Source organism: Drosophila arizonae, chromosome 3 (assembly GCF_054131065.1).
Source record: "Drosophila arizonae isolate 15081-1271.41 chromosome 3, UAZ_ARI_1.0, whole genome shotgun sequence".
Taxonomy (NCBI): Eukaryota; Metazoa; Arthropoda; class Insecta; order Diptera; family Drosophilidae; genus Drosophila; species Drosophila arizonae.
In genome coordinates, this window is record NC_142923.1 from 4,638,078 (window position 1) to 4,658,163 (window position 20,086).

A 20,086-nucleotide genomic window follows, 5' to 3' on the forward strand; every position below is an offset into this window, starting at 1 on the left:
GCTGGGCAGACATAGTGTCAGCTCGTTTTGGGACAGCACGGAACCACAAAACTATTTACTCCTGTCAGACTCGAGTCTCTAGCTCCGTTGGGTAGAGGTCGAAGGTTTTTGGCTTTCTCTGCAGTTTGACATGCGGAAATGGTTTGAAAATGTGATTGCTCGCCAGGTGTCCAGTGTCCAGTGTCCAGGCCCCGTATCAAAAAACCTTTCGACTGGCAACGAGGCTCGAGGTAATTCTTTTTCTGTTTTGATATTTTTAATTAAAGGCATGGACCAAAACGGCTGGGGCTCTACCTTATTTTCGTGTTTAATAAATTAAGCCATTTTATTTCATTTGCTTGTGGACATACACTTACACATTCTCTCTCTCTTGCTCACTCATCCACAAAACGTACATACGTCCGTCTCTGTCGCTTTTTCGTTATTGTTGTTAGCTGTCGGCATTGCCATTGTATAAGTAAAACCTGTGGCTCATTAAGACGGCTACGTGAGCATTTAGCTGGCAGGTAAGTGGGCGGCTGTGCTGCCTGTGGGCGTGGCCGGGGGTGGGGGGCCGTGGCGCTTCACTATTGGTTGGGGGCACGTGTTGCTTTTGTGGCATTGTTTACGTTAGCAGCGCGGCTTTTTATTTTTGTTTCATTTTTGTTTCTTTTCTTTTTCTACTTTTTCTTTTCTTTTGTGGGGCACATCGAAGCTTTTGTGCTTTTTGGAGACTCGCTGAATGGCAGCCAGTTGTGCCGCTTCTTACCTGTTGTTACCTGCGTTTTATTGTCATTGTTGTTGCTGTTGCTGTCGTTCTTATTAGTGTAATGTCTGTGTGAACAGCAAAGTTGATGTATAATTTTCCAACATTTTGTTGCTGCTGTTGATTATTTTTCTTGTGCCTCAATGTTGTTGTTATCAAATTAATATTTTGTATTTATCTTTTTTAATTAAAAAACTGTTTTTCCACACATAGATATTCATTTAAATATATACATGTGTGTGTGTGTGGCTATAATTTGATTGCTCAGGCAATTCAACAAAGTGCACGCGAATGTAAATCTACATATTTATGTGTGTTGAAATTATGGGCGACATGTCCGCACATGTGGTCCAAATGTGACTTCCGTTTCCGCTTTGCGTTTCCCTTTGGCGACATGAGAAAACTTTTAGCATTTCTTTTATTTTACATTAGTGCCATTCTCTCATTGTTTTTTTATCCTACTCTCCATCTCTCTCAGTCTCTCTGCCTCTCTCTCTCTTTCCCTATTTGTGCCTTTCTGCACGCCCTTCAATGAAATTATTTCAAATGTGAGCTGATTTTTTTTTTGTTAGTTTGTCTTGGAGCTCTTAAGCTGCCGGCCCTAGTTTTATAGTTGAAGCCACAAGAGAAAATATTAGCACAGTTTTTTGTTAAATATATTTTAATAAAAGTTATCTTTAGCTGAATAAATGAGATTGTCTAAAAAGAAATTATTATAGGTAAAGTTAGTCAAATTTATATATGATTAAACTTATATATGTTTAGTTGGATAAAAGATCTATAAATAACATTCCACTTTTCTCATATTTTTTCTGTGGTTTCCCTTCCTAATCTTTTCTGACACAATTTAATTTTGCTTCAGCTGCTCTCATATATTTATGCTTGCCCATCAATCAATATATATTTCCATTTATTCATTCATCTACGACAATTTTTCTGCATCGAAATCAATTGCTTAGTTGCGCCTCTTCATTATTTTCTCTTCCGTTAAAAAATCCGCGCTGATTCATAACTTTTTGTTTACAGAGCAAATTGAGTTTTGTTTATTCGATTGTCGCCAACTGCGCTCTGTTTTTGAAAAAATTCCATTGCTACATTTTTTGTTTTTGTTTTATTTGTTTGTTTATTATTGTTAGTTCATACATTTTATTTGCTATCTAAGCTGTGCAGTAATTGATTTGAATTGAGAATTTTTCAAAGGAAATTGAATTCTAAGCTGGCATATTTTGGTTTGCCTTATTTTATATTTTTATTTGCTGCTATACTTCTATACTGCTATGCTCCTATATTCCAATGCTCCCATACTCCTCTTCCTTTACTCCTAAGCTGCTATATTCTTATGCTCCCATACTCCTTTACTCCTGTACTTATATTACTATACTCTTTTACTTCTATGCTCACATATTCCCATGCTCCCACGCTGTACCTACTTTACATTTATACCATCCCATTTTCCTTCTCCTTCAATCTTAGCTTTCTAGTATGCAGACCGCGCTCAGCTCTCTTACTCTACTTCTGCTTTTCGCTGCCCGCATTCCATATGTAAAATTGCTTTACTCCAGCTAAGTCTTAGCTACCTCATTCTAGAGACTCGACAACTATTTTAAGAATCACTTTCAGTCGTTGCTGTCGTTTAGGTCAGCCTTTGTGTACCAATCATTTTGGTTGGCTGTTTGGCAGACAAATTCTAGTGCGCATCTTAATAAAATGCCAGCGCTTGGCATTGTTGGTGTTGTGGTTGCTGTTGCTGTTGTTGCTGCAGCTGTTGTTGGTGCTTTTCGCACAATAAGTATGTATTTGTATTAGCCGTGAGGGTTACATGAACTCTGCTTAACAAAACCCGACCACAGCAACAACAATGGCGAAGAAGCGCAAAAGAATTTACAGTTGACATTTTGAGGCAGGCACAGAACAGCGCAGCGAATGGAAAGAAAAAGGCGGCAACACATGCAAACCGGGGCGAAAACAGGCAGAGGAGACTGTAAAAAGCCTTTTGTTGTGTGTGTACTGCTGTTGCTGTTGTTGTTGTTGTTATTTGCAACCACTACAATTATGATTACACACACACAAGCACACACACACTGAGTTATACATTGCGATGTCGTGTGTGCGTGCTGAAATGGAGCCCATGTTAAAGGGGCTGCCACAAGCATAATAAGCATCATGACATACCCATACGCTGCTAGCAAAAAGTATGCGCACACACACACGCTAGCATGCACATTTTCATTTTGCCGTACCGTACCGTATATACCGGCTGGGCTAATTGTGGCCACGCCTTTTTGTCGCACTGTGTTGTGACATTTCAAACGCCATGGCAAGAGCTGAAATGAAAACCAGTTGCCCTGCTGAATGTTCCTGCATCGCCTACCGCCCACCTTTATCCTTTGTCTCTGCCATTTGTTATTCGCCTCACCCATTGAAAATGCTTAGCAAAGGGGTATATTGTTCTTGTGCAAGCACATGAGAATGAGAATGAATGAGAACTTGCAGAAAAGCTTAATAAGAAAGGTTGAGCTTTGTCTATCGATAACATGCATATTATCGATTAACTGATTTTGAAACTTGCGATTAGCAGAAAAGGCAATCGAACTGAAAAATTGTTTTTATATTTCAATATTTCCTTTCACTTATCTTATCATTGGGTTTTCTTGTATAGTCTGCTGTACTAACTATTTGAGCCATAATATCGAATGGAGTAGAACTATATAGTAGTAAAATATAGTAGTCAAATGCTTAGAACTATTATATAATTTGTGGTATCAAATGTATAAATCTTATTCATTCAGTACAATCTAGTTTTAAGTATTCATTCTCGTATTTCTAACGTGCTTAAAAGAATTTTCTCTCATCGACTTATATCATGTGGATTTCGTTTCTCTGGGCTATGATTTGTATATATAATAATCTGATTTTTTTGAAAATTCATGTAAATTATTTTCAGATTCTATAAATTAATAATATTACGTAATGTATTACTCATTCAATCCTTTTCAAAGTTGATATCCTCTAGTCGGCTACTGCAAAGCCTGAGCTGCTTTATTTGTTCTTCTTAGTCCTTCTACGCTTTAGCCTGTTCAGTTACTTACGAGTTGGCTCTTGACTGCTTTGTTGCTTGAATGAATTCTTTGGACCTTGCTGTTCACTTTATTTAGGGCTACGTTTCATTTGGATATTTTATTGAGGCAATTATTCGTCGGACTTTAAGGTTGCCAAGCGTGCGGCGTTAATTGCGAGCGCGTGTATAAAGCGCATTTGTTGTGCATTTTTAAGTAATAAAATAATTAAATTATTATTTATGGCTGCTGTCCACGCTCTCTATGTGCCCCCATTTAATGATGATTTGTTGGGCCAAGCCATGCAGACATATGCTGAACTATGACCTTACGTCTACGGCCATAAATTCACACCCGCTGCGAGTGTCGGAGATATTTTTGCGCTCCATTTTCCACTATTTTATTTTATCTTATTCTCGTTCACGTTTCACACCAAAGAATATTGGCTCTGGGCAGTGCTCGTCATCTCTCTATATATATATTTTTATATATATATAAAGCACTATAAATAATGGAGCCATATTGGTGGAGTATATTAAAAAATCTTAATCTTTATTATTTTTTTTAATTAAACTTTTTCTTGGACCCAGCACGAGTATTAGGCAGTTGGTTGCGCCCGTTCGTGTCATTTTTTATCCTTCTCACTATCGATGCTCAGCATGCGGATGACAAAAACATAAAAAAAAATTCTCGGCGAAAGAAAATATAAACCTATAGTTCTTTCTGAATTTAAAACGCCCATAAAAAAAATGGTATTGAAGTATTTTAAAGCTGTTTTCTTTGTCGAAATTTACAAGTATTTTTATTCACATCACAAAATTCCATTCTTACATGAGTTTATTAATTCATAAAGAAGACATGCATTAAAAATGTATTTATTTTTTTTTTTTATGAATTTGGTAGCACAATAGTATAAAGATAAATAGAGAAGAAGTTATAGTATATTAAACCGTTAAAGTTTTTCATTGCTGTGTGTAAGCTTATTTAAAATAAAATTTTAAATTGTATAAAAAAAATGTATTACATTTTTATTAAAGAATTTCGGCAATTTTGATCATGTTCATTCCCTTGAATATTCCAGAATTATTAAGAGCAAGCTGAAAAAAGTAGTTTTTCAGAGTTAGCCATATTGCAGTATTCATTTAGCAATCGCATCACACAAAGCTCGCATTATTCTTCTTCAACCAACTGCAACCGCTGTCTTTTTGTGGCTAAAAACTATTTTATGACACTGTCAGTTCATCTTTTGTGCAGTTGCTATTAGAGTTCTGGGCAGCCACGAGCCAGACCCAGGCAGTCTTGTATGGCTGACTCATTGCTGGAAAGTTTATGACTGACCGGAAAATGTATGTGGGTGTCATATTGTATACCCAGTGTCCGCAGAAACTGAAAAAGATGGGACATGAGATTTTTGAAATAAATTATAAAAAATTGTTATGGACTTTTTTGCAATATTAATGTTTTTGTTTTTATAAATATAGATATTGAAAGATAAAGAAGAACCATCCTCGAAAAAAAGAGGTAGACTTTAAGATATCTCTACTGGCTTTCTTTATTTATTGAAGTTTCGATTGGTGAATCTCACAGACATCACTTGAGCAGAAAAGAAGAAACTTTTTAGCCTTCTTACCTGTCCCTTTCCTGTCCACTATTTGCTTCTATTCGCTGGGCATCTATTAGACAGTCATTTTCAAGCTCACAACTTTACCTACATATTGTGAGATACATTTGAATATATTGTACCCCAATGAGCTCAAAATAAAATATTGTTTTACTGCTCAGCGATGGCTGCAAGAAGTTTCACTCATAAAAATAGTTGCTGAAAGCCAATTTATTTATTTAGTACACGCAATTTAGAAATAAACGAGAACGAGCAAATTGCTCGCAGAGCTTAACCATAAAACCGACCACAGCAAAATGGTGAGAAAATGAAAAATTGTTTGACGACTCTTGCGAGTGAGATAAAGTGTTGATAAATAATACAAAAAATGTTGATTGTAGAAAAAACATTAAGGAAATAAAAGTAAACAAAATGTTGATAAAATGTTTGCAAATATATCATTAAATAAATAAATAAATAAATATTTTATTAGATAAATATACAAAAATAAATAATACAAAAGAGCACGTCCTTTTATGCTAGACTGTAAATAAAATAAATTTATTTGTCAAGTTTTCACATTTTATTTTCATTAGCTGACGTCTAAAAGCAAAAATTGTGATTGAACAGAACAAATATACTTGTATAGCAAATTTATCAAATAACTCTGCTTTAATGCAAATATGTTCAAGATTTTTAAACTCAGCCGTAAGCTGAAGCTTAGGCCACAAAAATTGCGTAGGCACTGATGATGTCAATATTAAATGAATTTTGTAAAAGTTTCTTAGAAATTCGCTATGCCTTGTTTAAGGCTCTTTAAATATTTCGCATACGCCACATTGTAAATAAATTGGCCGAATTATAGACACAAGCGCCAAGGCCTCCTCCAAACAACACAAAACTACCAAACAGAGACAGAGAGAGAGAGAGAGTAAGTGAGAAAGAAAAAAAATATATATATAAATGAAAAGAAAAGACCCTAAAATATTTTGAAGTGGCAACAGCTGAGGCATCAACGAGCTGGGCCGAGTGGCAACGCCTGCCGGCGACGGCATCTTAATAAATTTCCCAAGCAACACTTTGGCTGTTATTAATACTTGAGTGAATGGGTCGAAATGGCAGAGAACAGCGGAGTCGTACAGCCTGGCACAGCACGCACCTAAAAACCGCGAGCCAAACACAGGGCAGGACGGGCCAAGCGGACGTGGTGTGGCAACGCCGAAACGGAGATGTTGCTTAATTACACCCTCTGCCCAACAGGGGGCGTGTGCATGTGTGCCTGGCAGCGCCCATGCAGCGAGCGAGGTCTTGAGCTGTCGAGCAGAAGGGTGAGCGGGAGGAGATACGCATTTTGTTGCGATAATTAATGAACGCGAAATTTTCCCGCTGATATCTCAAGCAGCTAGTTTAAATTTTTGGCCTTCAGCGTTCTACTATTAAATTCGATAGGACAATTAATTGAAGGGTTTTTGTGCGAATAGGGCTGGATAAGCGAGCACATGTCAACATGTTAGGTAACTATGCTTAATTAAACAAATTCCAATGATTCGCCTGGCTCGCCCTTTGCAGCATGCAGCGAAAGTCAAATTTTAATGAACCTTCACTTTGACTACGGATCCTCATCCAGTACGATGTTCAATACGATGGAGTTCTATTCAGTTTGACGTTAGTTCAGCATTCCAACAGGCACCTAAGCCAATTTATTTTCACATTCTTGACATAGACAGTAAGTAATGGGAATATATAGACGTAAGGAAGTAGACAAGGAATTACCCTGTATTATAATTAAATGATACGTTTTTAGTGTGAAGTTCTTTTAATTGTTCTTCGATCTATATCGATATTAATATTGATCAAATTGGATGAAATAATATCTATTTAGATAAAATTGTATTCAACAGATATAAACTATTATTAAAATTGTAATATTTTATATGTGATACTGCTAGTTCTCATCGATATTTATCGGTTGACACTAGAAACCATATTTAAACTGTCGCACTACTTACGCATATTCTTCGAGCTTTTGAGGCATGATTAATCATGCGTAGGCAAATTAACATTTGCATAGTTTCAACCATTTACTTAATGTTAAGCATTTTTCTTTGTCACTGCCATAAGCCCTCATGATGTATGTGTTACAGGGTATTAAAATATACGCACTTTTGCCTAATGATGTCTACGCACAAGTCGTGCGTAAGCCACATGAACACGGCCACTTGGTGGCACCTGTAAGCAATGGTGCGGACAACCACACATACATATACATATACACATACATATATGTACATACATATACAAATATATGTATATACGTATGTACATTTACTTATATATTTTACTTGGCTTGCCAGAGCTATAATCAGTTTCAGACATGTTAAGTCATTTTGCGGACGCACACACACCGACGCAGTGAGGGCGCCTACTGCCACGCCCGGCTGCTTGTTTATTTGGTTGTTGAATAATTTGCCCGGCATTCAAATGGTTTTTAGCTTAGGCTTCCAACCGAGTTGAAATTAATTTGTAGACGGGGCACAAAGGCTAGGTTACTAGAGCTCCGGCATTTCCATTGTTGGCCATGTTCTGGCTGCGTGTTCTTCTAACTGTAGATATTCGGATTTCTGTATATTATAAAAGCCAAGTCGAGACAGCAGCTGGGGTCGCAGTGCAGCAAGGCTAAGAAAGTTTAAGCTCTAGCTGGAATGACTTATTCAATTAAAGAGCTCTGGTCTGCTTTTGATGTCCGATAAAATGTCCACCAATCGATATTTATCGATAGCCACAATTAGTTTTGCCGAAAGGCAATTCATAGCTCTGCATTGCTTTATTCGTTTATTTAATTGTTTCCCATGAAGTAATTAATTAATTATTGTTCTCAAGTTCCGGCTGCTCATAGCAGCAATCCAGCGTTTCAGGATCATAGACAAGGCCGCGAAACTCGCAAAAGATCTTAAAGATGAGTTTCTCCTTCTTTTCATAGTAGTCGTCGGCAGTGCGATCGAGTGCATCCACCTCCGCTTTGTAGATGAGCAACTGCTGTCGCATGCGCAGAGTCTCCTCATCGCAGTTGAGACTGTCATCGGGATGCGGCTCGAGCGTGAGCAGCGACAACATAAACGACAAATACAACTGAAAAGACCAAAGATATCAGCAGTAGTTCACTGTAGGTCATTTTATCTCACCTCCTTCTCCAATGGCAAATCATGCCTCAATATATTCTCATCGTGTGCATTCTCCACGGCATATGTGATATCCATCTCGATATCGACTTCGACTTTGGCTTTGACTTTGGCTTTGACTTTGACTTCGATTCAGCGGGTGTGGCTGCCAGTTGGCGACTGTGGCTGCTTGCCTCAAGCTTTTCATATTTTATTGCCCTGTTTATGTTTACATTATGTGAGCGAATATATAGCTAAGTGTGTGCATATGTGCATGTGTGTGTGTGTGTGTGTGGGAGAGGCCTTAAGCAGAGTTTCGCAAACAATACTCTGTATTTAGAGATATGAGAAACAGAGTTGTTAGCTTTTTATTGTATGTATGTATGGTCTTATACTATTATATATAGAGATAGAACTAGTTTTACAATACGTTTAATTTACTTAATAGCAGTATATTATAGTTATTCGTTCATCTAGCTAAGTACAAGTAATCTCGTTTAATAATGATATATTTTACTCGGTCATATCTAGTCTATTCAAATGCCATATTTTACTTTTATTGTATAATTGTGTTTTTCATTTGTTCCATTGAATTATTTATGGAGTAAACTTTTTAAGTTAGCAATTGAAGAGCGTATCGCTTATGAGCTGTACTAACTAAAGTGAACTAGCCGTTCACTATGAATTTATACATTTACCACATTTAAAGATATATTTCACATTTACCATTCACTTTCCAGGGTATTTATTATTTGGCACTTTAATTCTCCATATTCCTCTTTAGATACGGAATTTTACAACTTCATAAATAAGTGCGAGAGAAATTGCTGGAAATTTAGGTTTATTATGTAAAACCCAATCTGGTCTATGAATATGTTGTTTTACAGCTAGCCTAAAGCTAAAAATAATATTAAATAAATTATATTATTTTTGCACTGCAGTCAACTGTACGCTGAGATAAATAAATGATTACTTTTGTTGCTTAGAAAAGCGAAAAATAATATAAAATAAAACCTAGATCGCATAACCAGGCAACAAACGGAGAGTGAGTGGCAGGCAGTGCGAGCGGAGTGGCAACAGTCAACAGCTGGGAACAGTTGCAGTGTGCAGGGAACCGGGAACAGAAATGGGCATAAAAGTCAAGTTGGTGCAGTAAAAAGTAAAAAAGTAAAAAGGAAACATAAACCGAAAAAGTGTAAACAAACAACAAGCGGCGCTTAGGCAAATAAACATGGCCAGAGGGCTAGAGAGCGAGAGAGATAGTGAGTTAGGGTGAGAGAGAGGGGCACAGAGGAAGGCAAGCGAAAGGGTAACCGCAGACAGGCCAAAGCAAATGCATAGCGCACGCAAACAATGCCGGCTAAAGAGTGAAAGAGAGAGGTAGAGAGGAGTGTAAGTGTAAGTGCAAGCGCGTCCAAGCGAGAGTAAAAGAGCAAGAGCAAGGGGCAGGGAAAGGGTAAGAGCAGCAGCCACAGCAACCGAATAAAATGCCAGCTGCAAGGCGAGAAATGCTCGGTTTTGCATTATATTTCTCTTTTTTATGAATTTTACATTTTGTTTATATGTATTTTTATGGAGATTATATGCAGAGTGGCGCTGCAACAGAATACCGCTAGCTAGCTAGATGTGAATGTGCGCGCGAGCGAGATAGTATGTCTCTGGGAGCACGTGCAGCACAGGTTTGACAAAATGGCGGCCATCAAATGTGCAAAGTAATAAAATTTAAGTGCCGGATATTGAAAAAGCTCCGGTACTGATTCCCCTGGCTAATGTTTGTAAATATTAAAAAAAAAAGATGAATCGAAAGAAACAGCGCACAAAACTGTTGAATTGTTAAACAGATAGGTGAAATCTAGGCGTGACTCAAATAACTTTAGTCCAGCTGAAACCAATACTGCTAATACTGCTTGAATACTAATCCAATAATTTATATTGATTTTCTATTAGTTACTTTTCTTACAGTCTAAAAGTCCTAAGCTTCTTGTCGTTTAATCTGCATACAAATAGAGAATTATTTATTATCATTTTAAAGCCTTGAGAAAAGCTTTAAAAAAGCTAAATAAATCAAATAATTTTTTTGTTACATTGGCTATGAATTAAATATCATATTTTATATATATTTTCAGATAACAGTTATATAAGAGTTTTCCATATTAATTTTCAATTACAGTCTTGCTTTTAGCGAGTGTGTAGACAAAGCTACTTATAGCTTCATCTTTACATGAGAGAAAAGCCTGTTTTTTACGACCAGAGTAAAAAACTGTTATCGTAAAAACTATTGATGGCGAGCCGAACGCACACACAGTGCTTGCGATAAGCAGTCGCACAGCAGGATGAAAACAATTTTCGAGTGCGGCTCGCAACGTTTTTCGCGTAAGCTGACATGTGGGAGTTGTGCGATGCGAATCGGGCATATCGGGTTAAGCCTTTGTCCCGATTGTTGTGCTGCGACAAATATGAGGAATTGGCTTATATTGCAGCGACTATTTGGCTAACGGCGAGAATTGAATTCAAATTGAATTGATGCAAAAATCAGAGGAAATTATTTACAAAAAATCATAAATCTGCAGACAACAAAATGTTCTTAAAATGTAGAAGCAATTTGAACAAAAATTTCTAGAATCTATACAAATATTTAGTACATTTTATTATGCAAAAAAAATTAGTTTTGTGGCATTTTTTTTCTTTGCCCAATTTTGTTGTATATTCACGTTTTTTTCGTTGGGTAAATTTATTGGTTATGAGAATATACATATATAAAAACTTACTTTATAATTTGTTATTCTGCATTCCTGAGCTTCTGCTCATAACTTGCAGCTCTAAAAACTTTATGCCGCAAATGAAAATAAAATGTATATAAAGAAGATATGAAAGCAAATTTAATACATTTCTTTTATTATTTTTAATTTTTTTACATACATTTTTCAGTAAATTGAAAAAGTTGTGTAAAGCATAGTTTACATTAATCCCTAAGCTTCTGCTCTTAATCATATATGTACTTCCACAGAATTTTGCTCTCTGTGCAATTTCAGCCAATATGTTTGTTAGAGCTAGCTCACCGAGTTAGTTTAATCCGCACATTTAGTTCAATTAGCATTTGAATTTAAGCATACTTGCATGGAGAGACAAGCTAAGGGAATCGCTTAGCGATGTCAAAGTTAAATGTCGCTTGCTCAGAAATTTAATTAAGCAATCAATGTATTAATTAAACCACGCGCACAGGTAAAAGTGAATCGTGAAGATGCCTCAAACCAGCGTATGAGTAATGAATTTTGTTGTTGTCATGTAAATAAGCAGATGCCACAGCGGCGCGAAAGCACATGCCAAGGCATAATAAGTGTATGTGTGTGTGCGAATGTGCGTGCGTGTGGAAGTTAAGGGTGACAACACGCAGACGGCGCCGACAGCGTCGTATCGAAAAATGAAGGAAATGAAATAAATCAAGACTCATTAAGCCGCAGAGCAAGAGAGCTGGGGCCAAACCACAACAGGGCAGCTGCCATAGCAAACGTAGTTTGAGTGAATGTGTGTGTGTGTGTGTCAACTCTGTGTCTGTGTGTGTGTGTGAGTGCGTTTAGGTTATGTCAGCGCGCGCTAAAGCAAAGTTGACAGTTGTTGTCAACTTAATCATCGTCAACAACCAACACCCCCCACACACACACCCACCGACACACAAATTTCCACCTACACACACGCACACACAGTGTGTTACACTTGCCTAGATTACTTATGCATTGACAAATACCTATCAGGCAGCCGCAACTTGAACTTAATTTCTAGCGATAACTCGACATATTGCCAGCTCATTATGCGAGTCTCCCTCTCTCTTTCTCTCTCTCTCTCTCTCTTACCATCCCTGTCTTTCTCTCGCCCATATGCTTATTTGTGTGTAAATATATATATCTCTGTTATGACTACGTCAACTTCCGTCTTTTGTTAGTGCCGCTGCTGCAGCTGCTTAATAATAGCAAATTACACAAGTAATTAGTCACGCATTTAATTATTATTTATGGTATGTCTGTCTCTGTCTCTTTCTCGGTCCCGTTCTTTGCCTCTCTCTCTTTGTCTCGCTCTCTCCTTGTAGCTTTTTCTATTTAGCTTGTAATTATCTAGTCGAACGCTTGTTCTGTGCTCTGTTAATGTATGCATGCGTCAATAGATAAACGCAAATCGTTTTCTGGCTAGGCAGCCATGTCCTCATATGTATGTAGGCGGCTGTCACATTATTCTAGTTAATTTTATGCATGGAGTAAATTTATTTCCATATCTCTGCCAAGCGGCAGTTGCTTGGAAATAATGTCTAGACATTGCAAATGGCATATAAATCTTAAGTTTATTAATGGACCCTAGTCTTAAGTTTTCTAATGCGGGCTAATCTTAAATATAACGGGATTACTCAGTTAGATTTGATTGTTGGGAATAATAGATTTATTTCTCATGGAAAATTCTGAATTATTCGAAACTGCTCAACTGAAAACTTGTTTGAAATGGTTCGTTTTTTTTTAAGATTTTAAACTGACCAAAATGGAACTTGTTCATCAAGTGAACCGTAAGTTCGATTCTGACTCAGCGGCTCAGCGGCTCTTGCTTGATAAATTGAGCTGTTGGTTTTACAAGAACAATTTAAATTAAATTAAAATTCTTTATTGTTAAATACTTTTTAAAAATAAAATATGTATTTACTTATTTTTTTTGTCTAAATACTATATATTTTTTATTTATTTATTTTTTTTTTAATAATTTTTCTTTTTTTTCCAATTTTAAAAATTATTTTTTGCTATTATTTTTTTTTTTTGTCTAAGCACTTTCTTATTTTTATTTTATTTTTATTTTTTTTTAAATAATTTTTCTATTTTTTTCCAAGTTTAAATACTATTTTTGAAATAAAAATATAAAATCACTTTGAAATATCTCTTCTATGTTTTCAATTGAAAGCATTCAAGCTTCACCAACAGAAAATCTTAATGTGTATAAAGCATTTTTGTCCCTAGAAATTTCCAATCGATACATATTCTTATATTTGCTTCGCTGATGCAGAGGCCACACTTGCTGGGATTCGTTTCCCAGAAAATTTTGGCAGTCTTTTTAGTGCTGCTTGAGTGGAATTGATGTCATGTTTGAAATCTGGCACCAATTAATAATATGTGCGCAAATTTTCGGACAAATTTGTGATGTATGCGATGCTGGGGCAGCTGTTGCCCGAATTCAAAGGTTAAAGTTGGCATGCGGCTGGGGCTAGTCGCAAAAAGTCTGGCACACGTACTTGGGCCACAAAACTTTCATCGATTAAAAAGTTTTGCGTGCAACAGAAATATTATCAGCCTCTTTGTAAGTTTTCTTTATTGTTACTGATGGGGGCGAGGTGAAGCTGACGCTCAAGCCGAAGCTGAAGCTGAAGCTTGCGGCGACAGCTGTGGCCAGATTTCAAAAAGCATATTTGATTATTTGTTTGTTGCATAATAATTGGACGATAACAGCGGGGCGGGAAAGCAAATTGAAATGCCAAATCGCATGTGCCACTCGAAACGAAAATCAAATCAGGCCACAAATGTCTTGGCCAGGCCAAAAAGCAAAAGCAAAAGTAGAATCAAACAGTCTCAAAGTTGCTTGCTGGCAGCAGCTAACAGACGAAGCGGCGAGGAGTGGCTAGAGGAGCGCCTGAAGTCCAGAAATATGGAAATAGAAATGGGAATTCGAGCTTCGATTTTGCTCGCTACTGATTGCCTGACAACGATTTGCTTGTAGGTTATTGGTGCGTGCTCTAATTAACATAACCGAAAAGAAATTGTTGTGTGTCGAAAGATGGGCGTGGCTGGGATTAGATATAATTTGCTTAATGCTCAAACTTATAATCACTCATACGCAGCGTACGCTCGCGCGCGCGAGAGAGAGAGAGAGAGATAGAGACAGAGGGAGATGACGAGTCGAGTTAAATGTGGAGTAAACAAAGTGACTTGCGAAATGAAATAAGTGGAAATACAACCAACAAAATATAAGCGGAGAAAAAAACTAATGCACACACACACACGCATACACACGTACAGCCATTAACCGACTTCATCTGTAAATTCGCACTCAGATATGTATGTATGCGCATCTGATTAAACAAGAGTGTGTGTTGATGACTGTGTGTATGTATGTCATGTGTGTGTGTGTGCATGCCTGTCAGCATTCGCGGTGCTTGGTAATCCCCCAAAGCGCCACTCCTGCCAGCGGCCAGCACATTTCAGCTTCGCCTTAATCTTACGTTTAATTTTTTTTGCTTTGACTTTTGCGGTCCACACACTCACACACACATACATATACTCTGCCACAGTCACACCACACACACAATAACAGTCCCAGAAAAATTCAACTTTTAATGCATATTTTCTTAGAGTTCTTCTTGATGCTCCGTAAAGAGCAGCTGTAAAAAGGGGTATATTAAAATGTATTGCATATGTTATCCCTAGGCAATTTTTGCGCTGGATAAAGAAAATATTGTGATTCTTTAAAGCAGACGGCTTTATTTAGGGATCTTTTGTTCTGGAAAATGTGTGAGGTAATATAAAATATTTTGTATATGATACGAGAATGATTCCATAACTGAGAATCTCATCTTAGCAATAATTAAAGATGTACCTATCAATAATCGTCAAGCTTACATGTATTATATTATTGTCATTGAATCTAAAATGAATGACTACACCAAAAAAAAAAATAAAATAAAATAAAATAAAATAAAAAATGTTAACCTAAATGTTGGTAAAGTTATTTGAACGGAATGCAAAGTAGCTAAAAATGATCAATCAAACAAAATGTTTGAAAGCTTGACATCCTGATGGAGATGGGTACAAAGTTACCAAAAAATTATGCTTAAAAAAATGTTTGAAATATTATAAAGATAATATATGACTATGTACACACTATAGTTTATACATATATATAATATCAAGATTTTAGAATAAAGCAGGCAATACATAAATTGTATACAAGGTATTTGATAGTCAGAAATGTGTAGTTTCCACTAACTTGTTTGTTGCCGTTTGCTGGCGGTGTCTTTCAGTTGGCCAAATACGACGACGACTACAATGTAAGCTTTAGGGCGTTAAAATGCGACAGAGTGTGTGTATAACTGGCGACCTATTTGCTTAAACATACACACTGAAACACACTCTCACACATACACTGACACACACGCCCACCGCTTATTAACTCTCACTGGTTGGTTTGCTTGACTCAACACAGCCGGGCTTTGCTTCAGTTTGCTTTGCTGTGCTTTGCTCTGCTTGGCTTGGTTTGGCTTGGCTTGGCTTGGCTTGGCTGACTGCCTCTCATAACACATTAGCGAAAGTGAAAGCCTCCATAACGACTGCTCCCAGTTGATTTTAATTTGCTGTGCGTGTCTGTGTCACACTGTGCGCTCTTAAGGACATAAATTTATATTAGTTGGCAACAGGATGTGGCAACCGCGTCGAGTCGAGCCCAGCCAGAGCCTCAATGAGATGCAGATGAAAATGACGCTGTTACGTTGGCTATGTGCCATGATCCTACGATGCTCATGCTCTTATTTGTTTATATAGATTGTTAAATATTTCAAAAGTCTGTTGCAAAGCGGCTTAGTTAAGCTGCCGTAAATTAAATGACAGTGAAGAGCAAAGCCAAAGCGACAAAGTTGCCAAAATCGATGAGAGTTGAGCAAAGCCCCGAAAACAATATTAAAATTCTTCTTCTTTTTAACGAGATTTTGTTGTACATACATACATATATGGCTGAGAGCACTTAAGAAAAATAGAAGATTATTGTAAAGCAATTTATATAAGATTTTGCAGTGTTGTGAAATTTGAAATTTTTACGAGTAATTGATTGCGAATATTGAATGCAATTTGGGAAAGAGTAATTTTAAAATTGAAATATAACTGTTTCTTGTAACTTGTATAATTAAATATATTCAAAAATATGTAAGCTAAAGTTCAATCAGAGCTCACTGTATTTGTTGTTCAGGGAATTCACAATTAATTACGCTCAAAAATATTAAAACAATTTTCTAATTTATCATAGATTGCTCTGCCTGTAGCCAGTGTTGTAAAATACCAAATACGCATGCTATTTTAATGTATAGGAATTTCATTTGAATTCCATAGAATAATTGGGAGTCAATCTATTAAATACGGGAGTCGATGTCTATTAGCTGTTTGCAGAGCGCAATATTGATTGTATGTATAATTCCACTGCCAGTGTTGTAAAATGGCCATGACCAAAAAATTTCAATTTAATTTCATTAGCAATATATTCCAGCAAAATATGTTCTATTCTTTTTTTTTCGTTTCGCTTTGGTTGGTTTGGAGTTTGGTGCTGGCAAAACTCAATTGAGATATAATCTTGGCACATAACAAGGATTTAAATGAAAGGAGCTAGCATTGATTGAACTACCGCCCACATACTCAATTTGAGGGCGTGGCCAAGGACTGCGGCTACGTCTAGCTGAGACAGTTGGGCAGACATTTGAATTTCATTTGCCCGGCTTACACATGAATGCATAAATATTTACGACTATTAGTTGAGAGCACTTGAAAGTTTTTCAATTTGATTCGCATTCTCTATCTCTCTCTCTCTCTCTCTCTCTCTCTCTCTTTCTCCCTGTGGCAACGCATTTGCATATCGATGGGGGGACTACTCCTAATACAATTATATACAAAAGTAGTACACGAAAAAAAAAGAAGAAAAACAATTAAAATAAAGGAAAAACTTTACACTTTTTTTTTTGTGTTGCTGCCGCTGCTGCTTTTCAGAAGTTGTTTTAAATATTTTATGCTAAATCTATGTAAAAACATTTTGCTGCATGAATTGAGTCAACAAAATGCAAATTAATACAGAAGCCAGCCCACGTTATAACTCAGTCGAGGTTGACGTTGCCCATCCACAAGAGCTCCTCTAACCGGCTTGTAAATCAAGACCCTTACCCCGGCCACAGCCCCAGCCACAGCCACAAGAACCGAGATTCTAAAAGAAAAGTCTACAACAACAATGGAAACGGCTCGTCTTTTGCACGTAGGTCATCATTATGTAAACGTCTCCTAAACCTCAGAGCCTCACGCCTGACTGGATGCACAGCCCTGCGCGCTCTCTCTCTCTCTCTCTCTCTCTCTCTCTCTCTCTCCCTCGCTCTGCCCTTCTGTGTGTACGTGTGTGTGCCTGTGTGGGTATTTATGTTATTTATTTATTATTTATGTGGCTCAACTAAACGTTTTGCCGCAAAAATTACAGCAATAATATGTCAAAAAAGTAGAATAGGCCTTTGCTTTAAATAATCACAAAAGAAGGGATGGATTTTTGCAGTGAAAATTTTGTATACTCTATCCAGAAACATATAGTATATTTGTTATTGAAACTGTTGAATGTATGAATATATATAATATATATATTTATAGTTTGGTTGAATTTCTTATACTATCATCGGAGGAATAGACCAAGCAGCCTGTCATATAGCTGCAATTATTATATTATTTTCAGCTGTATTATAAAATGGTTCTATTTACTAGACTTTATTTTCTGCATTGGATCTGGTTGTATGATAGATCAAAATAGTCTTATCGAACTAGATCCATCTTAAAAATATGACACAAAATTTATAGTCACTCATATTTTTTTTATTATTTGAAAATAATTTTTATATATTAATTTTTAAAATTTCTTATTAAGTAGTTAATGAAATTCTTCACTTCTAATCCGAATATCGTATTTAATTTATATTCACCTATACGTTTTATATTATTTTACAATTAATTAATTACTTAATTAATTTATTTTAATTTTCATTATCGATTTACTAACTTTTTATTTTACAAATCATATTTTACGATTACTTCCTTAGCCGTAATATGTATATGTTACTATTGAATAGAGTAGGCACTTCATCCGTAACTGTATTTATTGCTGTCCATTTATTAAAGCATGAAACATTGATTCATAATAGAATCAAAGTTGATTTTTTATAGGCTCAGAGAAAACAAACGTATTTATTTAACCTTAACTTGATTTGCCATCCATATAACTTAAGCTCGATTCTTTGCGCAGCTCGAGTCTTTAGGTATAACTTGGCCAATTTTAGTAATATATATCCACACACATACACACACACAGACACAGATACACACGCACACGCTCACGCACACAGAGCTATTTCGTGCGCGGCAAACTTTATGTGGCAGCCGTGTGGCTTTGCTCTATTGATATTGCGTATACGTAACGTGCTCAGTGTCCATGGCCCAAGCACTGCTAAGCCGCAGACGAAAACTCTATAAATTCTAAAGCCGCTATTAGCTGCGACTTAGTAGCTATAGCGAGCCTCATAAATTTCGCTCACTGTGCAGGCAACAACAAAACGGATTCCTGTTGTTTGCCCCAAGAGCCATTTCTTATATTTTGTAATTTTTTCCCTTCCCTCCTCCCGACCGGGGGAGTTTTTTTTCTCGCTGTTATGAATTTAAATGTGATGAACGAGTATGGAGGAGCTGGCGCGTCAACAGGCCCTGTCCAGCTGTAATGGGGCCAGCAACAAATTGTTATGCAATACACGATGAGGAGCTTCATCTTAAATCATTTGCCGCATCATTTAAAGCGGCCCGGAAGCCAACTTTTAGTAGAGGAGGCACGCATCCTTTGCGCTCATTTTTTTATTTTTTTATTTTCGCATTTAGTTTTTTGTTTTTGTTTTTTGTTTTGTTTTTAGCTTTGTGCGCGCATTGGAAAAGTTTGATGCCGAGAGATGCGAGTAGTTTTTGAATGCAAGTTATGAAACCACTTAGCCGGCAGCCAAGGCGGCCGCTAAACTCCATTGTAAATGGCTAAAGTTGAAAATGAAAATCAACTACAAGCGCACGAAAAAAGTGAAAGAACTAAAGAAAGAGAATTGAAAGAGCAAGTTATGCAAAAGTTGTGCGCTGCCTTTTAAATCATCGAGTGTCAGGCACACACACACACACACGGGGGCACACAAGCGCACACCTGGCCAGCTGAAATATAAAACGGAATCAAATTTATGTTGTATATATATATATACATATACATGTTCTCTCTCTATATATATAACATATATATCGTATATTGACTTTGGAAATAATGGCTAGCAATTTGTAGAGCCTACTTTTTGCTTGGTCTGCAGACAATGAAATATACTTGGGCAAACACATGGCACAAATTGCTGCACGTGTGTAAGTGTGCGTGTGTGTGTGTGGCTCTAAGCACCATCATCAGTTACAAGTGTGAACAATAAATTGTCATCAGCTTTTGAGACGCAGACTTTGCTTTCGCCTTCTTCTTCAATTTATGGCGGATTTTCAATTTGTATGCCCCGCGACCAATTCACACGCTCACTTCAGACCCGCAGCCGTGCTCCTCACGCCCCCCATGCGCCTGTTCCACATCCGCCACTTATACGAACACGCAAGTATGTTATGTGGAAAAAAAGGCAGAAAAAAAATCTCTGGGAAACGACAAAAAAAAAAAAAAATGAAGAGAATACACGATGTGAAGTTTTCTTTGGCGT

The 20,086-nt window shown here is 36.8% G+C and overlaps 2 protein-coding genes and 2 long non-coding RNA genes across 4 annotated transcripts in view; 2 read left to right on the top strand and 2 right to left on the bottom strand.

The window, feature by feature from the left end:
* The window catches only part of dpr2 (defective proboscis extension response 2), an 89,937-nt gene that overhangs the window by 49,710 nt on the left and 20,141 nt on the right, over positions 1-20,086 (top strand). The gene's annotated exons all lie outside the window — the stretch shown is intronic.
* LOC149269605 (uncharacterized) lies at positions 4,725-5,975 on the bottom strand. The gene is made up of 2 exons (XR_016268904.1): positions 5,432-5,975; positions 4,725-5,187 (listed from the first exon to the last, which is right to left on the bottom strand). It is a non-coding gene; the product is annotated as an uncharacterized LOC149269605 (long non-coding RNA).
* Positions 5,694-7,642, top strand: LOC149269606 (uncharacterized). Its single transcript, XR_016268905.1, has 3 exons — positions 5,694-6,729; positions 6,804-6,915; positions 6,971-7,642. It is a non-coding gene; the product is annotated as an uncharacterized LOC149269606 (long non-coding RNA).
* Positions 8,185-8,757, bottom strand: LOC108610954 (uncharacterized). Its single transcript, XM_018003343.2, has 2 exons — positions 8,584-8,757; positions 8,185-8,530 (listed from the first exon to the last, which is right to left on the bottom strand). The coding sequence occupies exons 1-2, from the start codon at positions 8,656-8,658 to the stop codon at positions 8,264-8,266; spliced, it is 342 nt and encodes a 113-aa protein (XP_017858832.1). The 5' UTR covers positions 8,659-8,757; the 3' UTR covers positions 8,185-8,263.